Here is a 14,035-nt window from a genome sequence, read left to right on the forward strand (position 1 = left end):
GTCCATCAACCAATGAGTGGATTGACAAAATGCAAAATCCATGAAGTAGAATATTATTGAACCATAAAAAGGAACAAAAAACTGATAAGATTGTTATAACATAGATAAAGCTTGGAAACATTATGCCAAGTGAAAGAAATCAGTCACAAGAAAATCACATACTATATGATTCCATTTATATGAAAGTTCAGAGTAGAGAAATCTGCAGGTGTGTAAGTACATGTATTCTACGTATTTATATATGTTTTATAAATACAGTATAATATATGTACACACATATATTTAAAAATAGATTATTGATTGCTTAGGGCAAGGTGGAAGGAGTGTTGAAGGTAAGGGAGGAAACGGCTATGGATAGGGAACTTCTTGGAGTGATGAAAATATTTTGATATTGATGGTGGTAATAATTACACATAATCACACACAATAATTACATGTACTTGTGAATTGTATACTTTAAAAGGTGATTTGTATGATATATGAATTATATTGATTGGTATATAAAGCTGTTAGAAACTAGCAGTAAAAAGACTTTCCCCTGGCCACGTCTCTGCAGTAGTGCCTCCATGAACACTGTACAGCGAAAGTGAATTTCAGATTTGACCTCCTGACCTCTGTATTCTCTCCCTTGGTTCCTCTTTGAAAAGTTTCTCTTGCCTTCTTGCTAGGTTGGTACCTTATTTATGTAGGGTCACTTACAATATAACACTTGCGTGTGAATCTACCTGACTTGTCTCAATATTTAAGAAGGAAATATTAAATTTAAAACAAACAAAACTACAAAAGTAATAAGAAGAACAACAGCAAAAGTAGGAATTCCCCTTCTCTTGAAACCTGACTAAAAGAAAATAGTCTTACCATGGACTAAAAAATGTAATCTTTGTTCTCAAAGCAGAAGAATGACTTTTCCCCTTTGGGTACCACTTCTGTCCATGTCTGTGCACAATGAAACCCATGGTTTAGTTTCAAAGGAGAAAAGTTACAGGAAAACATGAGTTACAAAGGGGAATTGAAATGTATAGTTTTGCTTTAAAATATCTCTATGGCCTATGTTAGAAATTCTTCACTTTCAATTTTCCTAGTCAACCTTCAGTCTTTGTACAGGAATCACATCTTCAGGGAACTCTTTCCAGAACACTTTGATTGTCTCAGATTACAGGTCCCCTTAGAACCTGACCTCTCTCTTTCATAATATGTTACTTTGTTTTGGGGATGATATGATGAATTTTTGTCTTTTATACTAGACTGAAGATTTCATAAGAGCAAAGATCTATCAATTTTTGGTACTGAATGTATTACCAGTACCTTGGACAGAGCCCAGGAGATTCTATAGTTTCAACAACTATTATAAAACCTATTATAGTGTACTTCAATAATGAGAATTAATATATAATTATATTGACAATCCTTGTAGTATGTTCAACCCTTTTCTCATGAGTGGGGGAGGCTGAAGTGCTTACTTTCTAACGGAGGATGTGGTGTTGAATGAAGTTAGTTAAATGGCAAACAGTCTGCTTTGGGAAACAGAGTGGATCCCTGTATATCATGGCCCAGTATTCTTGAATCAAGGTGATGAATAAATGCCCACTCATTATTCTTGGCATGAGTTGTTCTTCCCTGGAAGTACCTATCAATACTGAACCCAGGAACATGCCCATCAATAAACTAAACTTCAGTTTGAAATGCCAACAGGTGGTGCTATACTATAGCTATTATAGGAATAGATAGGGAACCAGTGGCAGGACCCCTGGAACTCCTGGCCATTTAGCTAGTCCACTTATTAGCCAAGTCATTTTATAACCACAGTATGACTGTGCATTTTTCATGATGTAATTTTTTTTAGTTTTCACTTACCTCGTAGGATTTTTTCTATACCCCTCGAGTTGATGAAAGACTGCGCAAGAGCTGTGCAAATTCAGTGATGGTGAATGCACAGGGTAGGATTTGTTGTGAGGCAAAGCTATTTGTTAAAGAGATAATGTCTTTAAGCCTCTCATTTCAAAGATTTATGCAGAAGTTTTCTCAGTTTATTCTGTGGTGATACCTTGATTCTAAGCATTAAATGAATTCAAATATTTACTTATGGCTGCAAATAGAATGCAATGAGAGGTTTTAGGTGGAAATACCAAGTCCATGAAATGAGTATTTTATCCTCATGATGGCAGACTTTCAAGTAAAACCAATTCTAGTAATAATGATAACTGTAGCAGCTAATACTACTTGCCAGGCAGATAATCTGCCTGGCACGATAATGGGCATTTCCACACATATTACCATTGAATTCTAATAACAACCTGTGAAGTAGGAATTATATTCCATTTTTATAAATGTGGTAGTTGAGGCATAGGGAGGTTAAGTGACTTTTCAAAGGGTACTAAAAACATATAGCAGAGTTGAAATTGAGCAAACCTGTTATCATTTAGAAATTCAAACACAAAAGCTCAATTTTTTTTATTTGATTCAATTCATTAAGAAAGACACATTAGAAAGACCCATCAAAATCTCTAGGGCAAGAAGTGGTGTACTATTTAAATAATTCTTATGTAAAATTTAAAATAAGTAGGCACTGAAGTGTTTTTTTTTAAAAAAAACTAATTAAATCTTAGTACACAGATATATAAATCTACTCAAGGCGGATCTCTTAGTGTGGGTTCCCCAAGAAGCACATCCACAGTCAAAGACTTCTGTATAGTTAGTTTATTTACGACGTAATTTCAGGGAGCAGAGGTAATTGATGGGGAAGAGGAAAATCCCACTAATGGTGTGTTTGTCACTGGTTAGTTACTATTGAACATGCCAGAATCTTCTAAGGAAGCTGACAAAATATGACTGAGAACTGACACTTGGAGGATGCAAGGGAAAAGGATTATCCATCCACTACCATTCCACGCTGTCTCCATAAGTGTTGACATCCTCGTGCTTCTGGGTGTCACACATGAGTGCCACAGGTTTCCTGCCCGTGTTCCAGGTAGCAATGTAAGACATTCTCCTAAGCAGAAGAGAGGTTCTTGGGTAGGCCAAGGCAAAGCAAGACTACCCTCAGGTTATACCTGTCAGAGGCTGATGTAAGCTTTCAGCAGAGGCTGAGCAGGTCTGATGTGGTATACAGCAGACTGTGGTACACTTCCTGTGGGAATACATGGTATTAATATGTGGATTTTGGTAATAGTAATGACTAGATTTATATGTATTTTTCTAAAAATGATACTAAAGCTGTGAACCAATGGTTTGAAATTAAAATATCTTTTAAGGAGTCTACTTTTTTCCTCATTATGTTACCATAGAAACAGAGCACAGCACACTGTTTTTAATTTAAGTTCCAATTTTTATGGATTATTCCTGATTTTATTATCAAGAGCACATACAATATGGTCATTATTTATTTAGTTTTTCATGCTTACTAAATATAAAAATTCTGATTAATTTTGAAGAGTGCAGTATCTAAGTATTTCTTCCTTTGCAAATTTATCTCTAAAGGAAGACAGGCTAAGATCCAAACAAACAAAAATTTAGTATTAAAAGTGCAGAAAAATTATCAGTTCCAAACTACTAATCGGGTTACTGACTCCAAGAAGAAGTATCAAGGTAGAGTAGAAAGAATGTTGACCTTAGAGTCAAGAAACAGGTTTTCTTCTTTGGGCTTTATTACTTCAGCACTGTATGATCTTGACCATGAAGTTTTAAGCTTTGAATCTCAGTTTTGAATCTCAGAAGTAAAACTATTTATCACACAGGATTGTTGTGAGGATTTAATAAGACTACCTATGTTAAAGCACATAGTAGAGTTTCAGTGTCTGGAACATAGTAAGTAAGCCATGGGTATGGATTGGGTATAAATATGAAATGTGCACCTTGCACTGGCTCTGGTACACACACTGATCATGTATGCCATCAGACTGGAGGCCATCTTTTCAGCATCTTCTAGTTCTTCTTGTGCTTATTTCCTACCCTTTGAGCCCTTGCCTATTTGTTGTTCCTTTAGAAGGATTTTCTTTGGTGGGCCCCTCCTTACTTTATTTGACGTGTGAGTTAATCAGTATCTCTAACTTCCTGGAAAGACAAGAAAGAACCTCAGAACACCTTAATCCTAAAGACAATGCTCTTGGTAGCAAACAACAGAAAATGGTGGTGGCTAATTAAAACATAAAAGCACCAGGACTTGGGGAAAAGATGAGGAGTCTATGGAATCAGAACATAAGACCCAACCAAAGGAGGCTAGGTAGCCAAAATGACACCATTGGAACATTCCAACGAGGATTCACTGGATAGCGTCTGGAACTGCCACCACTGCTGACACCAGGCACTGGATGCCTCTGGTCAGTGGAATGAATTCTTCCTTGTACTTTCCTTATCTTTATATATTGTCATTACCTTATATTTATGCCTTCCTTACCCTCAAATTTTTATGACATCTGCTTAAGACTTAAAATTCCAGAGGTGAGCCTCTTCAATTGACTAAAACATATTCCATGTGACTGCATTTTGGTTGCTAGGAAATGGGGAAGCATTTTTGGCTAGGCTTTCCACTGAGACCCACACTCTGGAAAATTCTCTGAAAATTGGGAGTGTGTAATGATGCTTAGCAGTTAAAAAATGCTTAGCATGGAAAAATTCCACCAAAGTCTACCATATTGAATGTGCAATATCCCACCAATACCATTTCACTTATAATATACTTCAAAATACATAATACATATATCCTATTTATAACTGAAAAATCACTCAATTCTTCCACATTAGGAGAAAACCCAAGTTTTGTCAATTACTATTTCAAGATTTTTGTTCCTCCTTTTACTTGGGTTGTTCTGTCTTGATATTCTTCAGTCTGTGGACTACTTGTGAAGTTGCTTGCCAGAATCACATCCTAAATAAAATAGTGGGGTCAGGGAAAGAAGCAGAAAAGTTAGTTAAAATTATAAACATTTAAATGAGACAGCAAGAACTGAGAGCGATAGAGACTTCAGACCTTATTTCTGAAAACTAATTATGAGGTCTTAATTATTTCAATGTTGAATCTTCAAGAGATAAAATTTTCTTAAGCATACTCTTAGAAAGTGTGTGAATTTCAGTTCCAGTCATAAGCCTAGAATTTGAGGAATTAAGTTTGTTATCTTCTTTCTTTTCACAATTTAGTGCCCCTAGAAGTAGTCACTCACCTCATAGTTCTTCATTCTGGTTTTAATGTTCTCTGACAGTTGCAGCCAGGTTTCTCAAAACCTTGCCTTTAGTAGACACTTAATGAGATGATCATATAATTTCTTTTCCTTTTGATTTCAAATGTTAAACCAATGTTATATTTCTTAAATCAATCCCACTGATGTGATTTATTATTTTAGATGTGTTTACGATGTAATGATATACATGTTTTAACATAATCATACATACATACATAAATATGTATATGCGCATATATATAAGATTTGGTTTCCTAATATTCATTTGCATCTGGAGACACACTTGCCATTTTCCTTTCTAATACTATCCTTGTCAACATAATGCTAGCATCATAAAATAAGTTTAGTAGTGTTTCTCCTTTATATTTTTTGATAGTTTGCAAAAGATATGGTTTTCTCCCCTGAATATTCACTAAAATCTGATGAAGTTGTCTGGAGTTTTATTTGTAGAAAGATTTTAAGCTGTTTCTTCAGTTACTTTGTATGGGGCCATGCAGATTTTCTATCTATTTTTGAGCAAATTTGGACAAGTATATTTTTCTAGAATTTTGCTCATTTCTTCCAAGTTTTCAAATTTGCTGACAAAAAGTATTTTTTATCTTTTTATTGCCTGCAGCAACTGTTGCAATGTATCTTTTTATTATGATATTTGAGGTATCTCTCATTTTTGTTCTTGATTAGTCTCACTAGAATTTGGTTGACTTTACCTTTTCAAGGTACCAACTTTTGACTGTGTAGATCTTCTATATTATATTTATTAAATACTTCATTAGTTTCCTCTTTATTATTTTCTTTTTTCTACTTCCTTTATACCTATTTTATTTTCTTTGTCAAAGTTCTAAGCTGCACATTAATTTGTCGGTGTTTAGGCTTTCATCTTTTTTAATATACACATTTAAGGCTTAAATTTTCTTCAAAGTATACAGATTAGTTACATTTCACAGGTTTTGATGTGAATCACTTTATTTTTGAAAATACATTTGTTTCCTTTATGATTTCTTGAATTTAAATCATTTAGAAGTGCAGTTATGCAAAAATGTGTCTATATTTGTTATTAATATCTTCCTTAATATACTTGTGTTCAGAGACTCTATTCTGAATACTTTTATTCCGGTGAATACTTTTTTTTTTTTTTCCCACAGTACTGGGGATCGAACTCATGGCCTTGTAATTGTAAGGCAAACACTCTATCAGCTAAGCTATCTCCCCAGCCCACTACTGTGAAACTTCTTGAGGCTTGTTTCATTCCTTGATTCATCTATCCAAAATATTTATTCAGTATTTACTATGTGTTATACCCTGTGTAAAGTACTGAGATTCAGTAATGAATAAACAGGTCAAAATTTCTGTTCTTATGGATTATATTGGGTGAAGCAGAGTTTGTTAGTGATGAAGTGCTGAAGAAACACAGTAGGGAAATGGATCTTAAAATATCTTTTAAACTTTTTATTTTAGTAAAGATGGTCGGATAAGACTTCACTTGAGGTGAAATGAGTGTTTTAGTCACCTTTTTAGCTGTGATGGAAATACCTGACAAGAATAACTTAAAGGAGAAAGAGTTTATTTTGGCTCGCAGTTTCAGAGGTTTAGTCCATGGTTGGCTGTCTCTGTCACTCTGGGCCCCAGGTAACACAGAACCTCATGACTGAAGGGTGCAGTAGAGGAAAGGTGTTTAGATCATGGTGGCAGGAAGCTGAAAGAGGAAGGGGTTGGGGCCACAGGGAAAGATGTACCCTTCTAGACACACCCGCAGTGACGCACTTCCTCCAGCCATGCCCCACTTGCTTATAGTTACCATCTGGGCACTCTATTCAAACTAGGATGGACTGATCACAGCTCTCATAAACTAATCGTTTCACCTCTGAACATTTCTGCATTAACACAGGAACTTTTGGGGGACGCATTATATACAAATCATAACAATGAGGAAAGATCCTAAAAGTGAAAGGAAGAGCTATGTAGAAATCTAGGGAAAGAACAATTGCAGTGGACCTGAGGCAAACGTGTTCCTGTTTGTTGGGGAAACGTTGAGGGGGTTGTTATAGTGAGAGGAGAATGGGGTGGAGGATAGAAGACGTAATCAGAGAGGAAATGGGGCATTAGATTGAGGCAAGAAGAATAATGGCCTCCCAAAGATGCCCACTTTTGAATCCCCAGGACCTGTATGTTACTTTATATGGTGAATGGGAATTAGGACTGCAGATGGTTGCTATTCAGTTGACCTGAAAATGAGGATTATCCTAGATTATCCAAGTGGGCCCAATGTAATCACAAGGATCCTTCAATGTGGAAGAAAGAGGCAGAAGAAAAAGAGTCAAAGAGGTGGCAGTGTGAGAAGGACCTGATCCAACACTGCTGGTTTTAAACATGGAGAAAGGGGATCGTGAGCCAAGAAAAAAAGGGGGGCTCTAGAGAAGATTCTTCCTGAGAACTTTCAGAAAGGAGCACACAAGAACACAGCTCTGCCAACACCTTGATAATTGCCCACTGAGAGCTCTTTTAGACGTCTGACCTCAAGCACTGTAAGATAATATATTTGTGTTGTTTTATGACACTGTTTGAAGTAATTTGTTACAGCAGCAATAGAAATGGCAAAGACTTCTACTTTCTCTCTGAGTGAACAAAAACTACTCATAGGTCTTGGGTGGAGAAGTGACCTAATTTAACCTAATAAGATCACTCTGGATGCTGTACTAAATACAGACTGAGCTTTTGGCTTGACTTTTCTGGATTTTATTGAGAGTTCATCAATTCATTTATGATTTAAAGAAAATATAACTTTACATATTTTGTTATGTCAAGGTCTCTATAGTTTGTTTTATTGCTGGAAATGTAAGTCTGAACTGCACTATAAATTAAACCTCTATGAAAAATTCATCAGAATTTGAAAACACTGAGATAAATGATCTAGTCCCCAATATATAAAATCAAGAGATAAATTTGAACTTTAATGAAAAATGGTAAAGAGACTTAGGAGAATATTTAATATTATTTTCCTTGGTCTGAGGATGTGACTCATTGGTAGAACTTTTGTCTAGCATGTTGGAGGCTCTAAGTTGGATTCCTACCACCACAAAAATTAAAAACAAAAAATTCTAATAAGAAAGAAACTTTTAGGTGACACATATAATGCTTTTGTTATCACTCTTGCCAAGGCCTAAAATTTATAGTGGTACTAATTAAATTTTCCATTAGAATGAATTCAGTAGCATTTTGTTACCATGTGCCCTGCTAAGAGAGTGACTTTACCTAAAAATAAATGTGTTCGTAATGAAAGGATTTCAAGGAAAAGAGCTAACTTTTCCCCAAATGGATGAAGATGTTGTGAATTTTTCCTTCAATATTTACAGCAGTGCATGGAGATGGCTGTCTACCCTTGTGTAAGTCCTATCTAGCAAGAGTTGCCAGAGGAGTGGGAAGGAACAGATGCAAGAAAGACTAAGCTATCCATATACTGAGGCTATAAATTACTCCATATTTGAAAAGGATGTTTTAAAATATTAAATTGTCTATTTATGTCAACATACAATAAACAGAGTTTGCTTGCTGCCTTCCTCTGATCCCCCTATTTTCTTCATCACTCATTTATTATTATTTTTGAGTTTTTCTTGACTCTTCACAAAGGCAGAGGGTGAAGAATTCCTCTTCAAGTTTTCTTCTACAAGTACCAAGCTCAACTCATCTGGCTCTAAGCAGATGAGTTAAAAGTTATATAAGGAGTGACTGGCTCAAACAAGGGTCAAATAGATTTTTCCTAACTTTAAGAATGAGGTTCTTATTTATAAAAAATTCCATAGACAAACAATCCCAAAAATTTTAATGCAGTTATCTTTAATTTATATACATGAATGGAGAGGGAATTGAGGTATTAATAATTTAAAATAGCTAATTAAAAAATAATTTATATTTAGCTTTGGAAAGCCTTATAATTCCCTCTATCATTCTCCTTTCTTAATTATATTTCTCATAAGTTAACAATAAAATTAATTTTCCATTCTTGAATGCAAATTAACTGATTATGGAAAGAGATGGTCCAGCATTTTGGCTGATTGAGGAGAGAAGCTTTTATAGGATTAAAATTTTGAATTTGAGTAATCCATAATTAAATATTTAGAGATGACTGTATTCTTGTTATCAATGTTTATGAGCCAAGACCACTAAAACCACAGCAGTCTTTTACCAGTGTTCTTTCTCCCAATCATTCACGTCTCCATTTCCTTTCTTTGTAAGTTAGATCCATTATATCTCTCCTAGAGGTGGGAGTGGGACCAATGTCATTCAAATTTTACTGCTACTAAGGTAGAGGTTGAAGTGGTCATGGGGATGGTAGTGTGTGTGTGTGTGTGTGTGTGGTGGGGGAGATAAAGGTTTGGAAGGTTACTGCAGTGTTCCCCAGAGAGAGTTTTAAGATTCTATGATGTCAGGGCAGTTTTGACTACTCAATCAGAGCTGTCCCCTTCACCTGGAGGTGAAGTCTCTCTGTACCCCTGCCCCCACTCACTTTCTTTTCCTGATTATCTTAAAGCTTTGCCTGGAGGCTGCAAGTGCTAGACACAGAGGGTTTCAAAAGTACACTCACAGGAAACAAAGGAAACGTGTAATTTTTAATTCACAGAGATAATACCACTGGCATGTACTTTAAGAACACTTTTTATTAGTAATGATGAGTTTCGCCAGTCCTTTTATCCTAATCTTCCTTATGACTACAGTAATTATGACCACTTTGAAATTTATAAAGTATGATACAAGCAAACAATGTCATGTGTTGTCTTAGACCGAAGAATACTTGAGGGATTTAAAGAAATCCTACTGTGTTCATAGGCAGATTGGGATAAAAAATGCAGTCAAAGTACATGTGGGTGGTATTATCTCTGTGAATTAAAAAATCACACCTTTCCTTTGTTTCCTGTGAGAGTGCACTTTTGAAAGCTTCTGTGTCTAGCACTTGGAGCTTCAAGTACTCCTGATCTGCTTCCCTGAGTCCACCATCTATCTGCCCCTGACTTTGGGACCTTCAGATCGACTTCTGAGATCAGATCATCCCCATTCTCCCTTCAGAAGCTACACTTCTTTTTCTCTTAAGAGTGCCTCTGCTAAACTGTGAGCACTCTGTCCTCTTACTGACTCACCAGCTCTTGTTGGGCAAGGCAGAAGTGCCCTGTAGTGACAAAGAGGCAGGAGAATTCTCTTTCTCTGCTGAATCATGATAGCACAGATATAGCCCAGGTACAACTGGAATTGATTTGAGGGCAGGGATCATATCTTATGCTTTCTGTCTAAACTTCCCTCAGTGCTTTGCACAATGCACTTAGTAAATACTTGATGAACTGATATGATAAGCGTATTGGATAACTTGCTTTATAAGAGCTTTTAAACCTAGAGTATTAGGTTATTTATTTAATTAAAAATATTCTATCTCTACAATTAAATCTGGGGTTCTGATGAAGGAAAATGAATGCTTGAGTAGTACTTAACCAATTTACAGCTTTCTTATTTTTCCCCTTATATTACTTCCATGCTTTGCTTGGGATTAGATCAGACTGAAGTGTACAAGAGAGGGTAAAGAATTGAATTGGATGGAGAAAAGAAAATCTAGTCCTCGCCCTGGTGCTTAAAAGGATGAGAATGAGCCTGGTGATGATATCACAGTTGAAAATTTAAACTTCTGTTATTAACAGGAAAGACAAATGAGAAGTAGGGAGTAAAGTTGAGGCATCTCTAATTCATAAGTAAAAATTTATTTTTTCAGAATATTCTTGTGAAAAGTTATTGAATTTCTTAACACATTCCTTTTTATTTCAAAATATAACATTCATATTTTCAGGAAAGCGCACCTATAATTCTACCACATTGATATTATTTTCATTTCCCATATATCTTCCAATCCTTGTCCAAATATATGTTTTTAAAAAGCGTTTTATATATTTACTTTTCTTTTGAGGATACTAATTTTGTTTCTGAGTTGCCTTTAGAGGATTGTATCTGTCAAATGGGGCCCTCCGAATTTCTGCTGCAAAAACTGACCCAAATTGTTGGGCAGTTTCTAACTCTATATGTTCTTAAATTTAAAGACTCAAGATACAGCAGCAGAAAGTGGCGATGGGCTGTAAAACAGAGAACAGAGACCTAAATGGAAGAGGAATGAAGATTGGGTTTTATAAGAAAAGATATAGTTAGAATAATTTAAGTAAAATAATTTCAGATGCCATGAAGGTCTTTCTCTCTAACCCAACCCAAACAAAACCCTCAAAGTAATAGTCCTAATAAAATAACTACCACAATGAAGCTTAATATTTCAAGTTAGTCTACAAGAGCGCTAACTTTAAAACGGCACTCAAAGTTGACATGTGACCAAGGCGAGAGAAGATGGCAGACTTTTTGAAAGGAATGGGGACTGCGGAGCATGGTACGTGTCTACACTCTTTTCAAGGAGGAAGAAAGGGATATCCAGGAAACACAAAACCTAAGAGGTACCAGGACAATCCTCCTCGAGTCCTAATTTTGCCAGTCTGGTTCTCTCAGATTCTGTAGGTTTTAAAAAAGAGTACTGAGAGAGAAAAGGCCGAACAGAACAAGAACTGTGTGAAAACTGCAGCAGAGACTCGCTGGCTCTGACGAAGGCTGTAAAGTCACCCTAGCGCTCTCTAGGGTTCAGGCAGACGCCGCCCAGCCGCAGACAAGCTTAGGGCTGGTAGAGGAGGGCGTCCCCGCCTCGGGTCCCCGCGCGGGCGGCGGCGTGCGGGGGAGCGGGCGGCGCGGCGCGCAGGTGGCGGGGTCGCGCCAGCTGCGCGCCGCGCTCGCTCCGCGGGTGGGCCGCCAGGCGTCGCGCTGGAGCTGCGGTTGCCCTGGAGACAGCCCGAGAGTGGGCGGCACAGCCGGGAGCCGGGCTGCTGCCGGAGTAGCTGGGCCAGAGTTGGGAGGAGTGGCTCCCCCGGCAGTACGAGTGGCCGACCGGTCCTGGGGCAGCTAGGTGGCGGTGGCGTTACTGCGCGGACGGCAAGCCTGGGATCCTCTGGTGGCAGCTCAGCCTCCGCGGAGGCAGGAGCTGCTCTTGGCGCTTCCGCGCGTCGGAAGATCCCAGCCCAGCCCGGCGGGTCCGGGAGGACCCGGCTGTCCCAAGGAGAACCCAGAACCGGCCGCGTCTCCGCTGCCGCGACAAGAAGCCGGGCAGGCGTCGGGCGCGCTCCCTGCGGCCCCGGGATGACTTCTCGGAGCGCCCCGCTGGCGCCCTTGCTGCTTCTCTCTCTGCACGGTGAGTAGCTCGAGCCGTCCCCTCGTGGTAGGGCCAGGCCCGCGGCGAAGCAGTTGAGGACCGCAGCCTTTTTGTCTTTGCCAAGTGTTGGGAGCTCAACTTCTCCCGGACCGCGAGTGTTCGTCGTTGTGGGACAAGGCTCTCGCGCCCACCTGCAGCAGCCGCCGCCCCCGCCACCTGCACCTCTCAGGTGTTCCCTGGCAGAGGTAACTCTACCCACCCGCTGCTCCTTTCCGCCGCTTCTGGCGCGCCTGACTCTCAGGCGTGCTCTTGGGCAATGCAGGAGTTTTTAAGATAAGGAACCCTTACTGGTCCATCTGGAAACAGTATTTAGAATCAGTTTCCGTTACTAGGTGGCTCCGGGAAAACTTTAAATTGTAGCTTTATCATAACCTTTTAAAGAAGCATATGCAAATTTTGAAAACGATCTTTACTTTAAAAGCAACTGCTTAGTGTGCTTATTGCATTTGAAAACAAGAATTTATTTTACATTCTAGCTTAATTCACAAAAGGTTTTAAGTTGTCTCACCAAATTACATAGACTGTAACAATATTTTGAACAAAAGAAAAGAAAAAAAAAGCATCGTTGTTTCTTTTAACGGTTTTTAAAAACATCTATTTAAATTTAATTTCCTGCTCACTGATCTTTGTCATATTTCATTTTCTTTGAATAGCCATTATGTGTTTGACTCTAATTTTCATTTTGTACAATGTCCTTAGCTTTTGTGTGTGCATTGTCCTGTGGAATCAAGTTTTCTGTCCCATTTAATTGATTGCTGTGGTTTACTGAGATTTATTCTGAAGAGTTTTTTTTTTTTTTAACCCTTTTATTTAACAAGCAAGTTCAATGATTTATGGAGTGTGTGGTTAACCATGTTTCTTTTTGGAGATACTACTGTGTTTCTAAGTGGTTTTGTAGCCTTATTTGAACTTACAATATACCTAACAGATCTCAAAGTAATCCAATTTTAACTGATTTAAATTGTACAGATTCATTTGGGAGGGGAGAAAAGACTATTAAAACTTTGTTGTGTACCTCCCATCATAGACTAGTAAAAGTAAAATCATCCAGGTTATAGATAACTATTTTTTTGAGTTTTGTAGGTATATTTTTAGTGATGATATGCAGATAATAGTCACATCAATATATGCATTTTAAGAGCTAGAGCTTCTAAATTAATTTTTCCTGTTCCAAATTAATTTTGAGCCAGCTAGTGTTTCTCTTTGTCCTACTTCTTTCAAGTGTGAAATAAGAGACTAAATGAGCTTTTTATACAATCCTTGAACATAGTCTCAAATATTATAAATATTACTAAAAGAACAGCTCAAATTTTTGGTAGAAAAATCTATTGTTAAACTTTATGCATTACAATAAACACTACTTTTTGTAAATAAAATTTGTGTATAGTTTGTTTTTGAATTATTAGGCAATACTTATATAGTTGATCTAATTTGCAGAATCAGCCTTACAAGGTCATTTGATTTGTTGCTTGCTTTCGGCAGAACTATTCTATTCCTAAACCATACTAGATTGTTTTTAAAGACTATCACAAGGACAATACTAGACGCTTTTAAAGACTATCACAAGGACATTTCAGTTTTAGTGATA

The 14,035-nt window shown here is 37.4% G+C and overlaps 1 protein-coding gene across 2 annotated transcripts in view; it reads left to right on the forward strand.

Annotated features, from left to right (window-relative positions):
* The first annotated feature begins 12,122 nt into the window (after positions 1-12,122).
* Igsf11 (immunoglobulin superfamily member 11) overlaps positions 12,123-14,035 on the forward strand; it is a 156,755-nt gene continuing 154,842 nt past the window's right edge. The window contains exon 1 of one of the 2 annotated variants that reach the window (XM_047564197.1): positions 12,123-12,426. In XM_047564197.1, the coding sequence (XP_047420153.1) occupies positions 12,375-12,426 (52 nt within the window). In that variant the 5' untranslated portion in view covers positions 12,123-12,374. Of the gene's footprint in view, positions 12,427-12,525; positions 12,633-14,035 lie in introns of those variants that run through there. The other variant, XM_047564198.1, reaches the window with a different exon arrangement.

The sequence above is a fragment of the Sciurus carolinensis genome, chromosome 9, assembly GCF_902686445.1.
Source record: "Sciurus carolinensis chromosome 9, mSciCar1.2, whole genome shotgun sequence".
Classification (NCBI taxonomy): domain Eukaryota; kingdom Metazoa; phylum Chordata; class Mammalia; order Rodentia; family Sciuridae; genus Sciurus; species Sciurus carolinensis.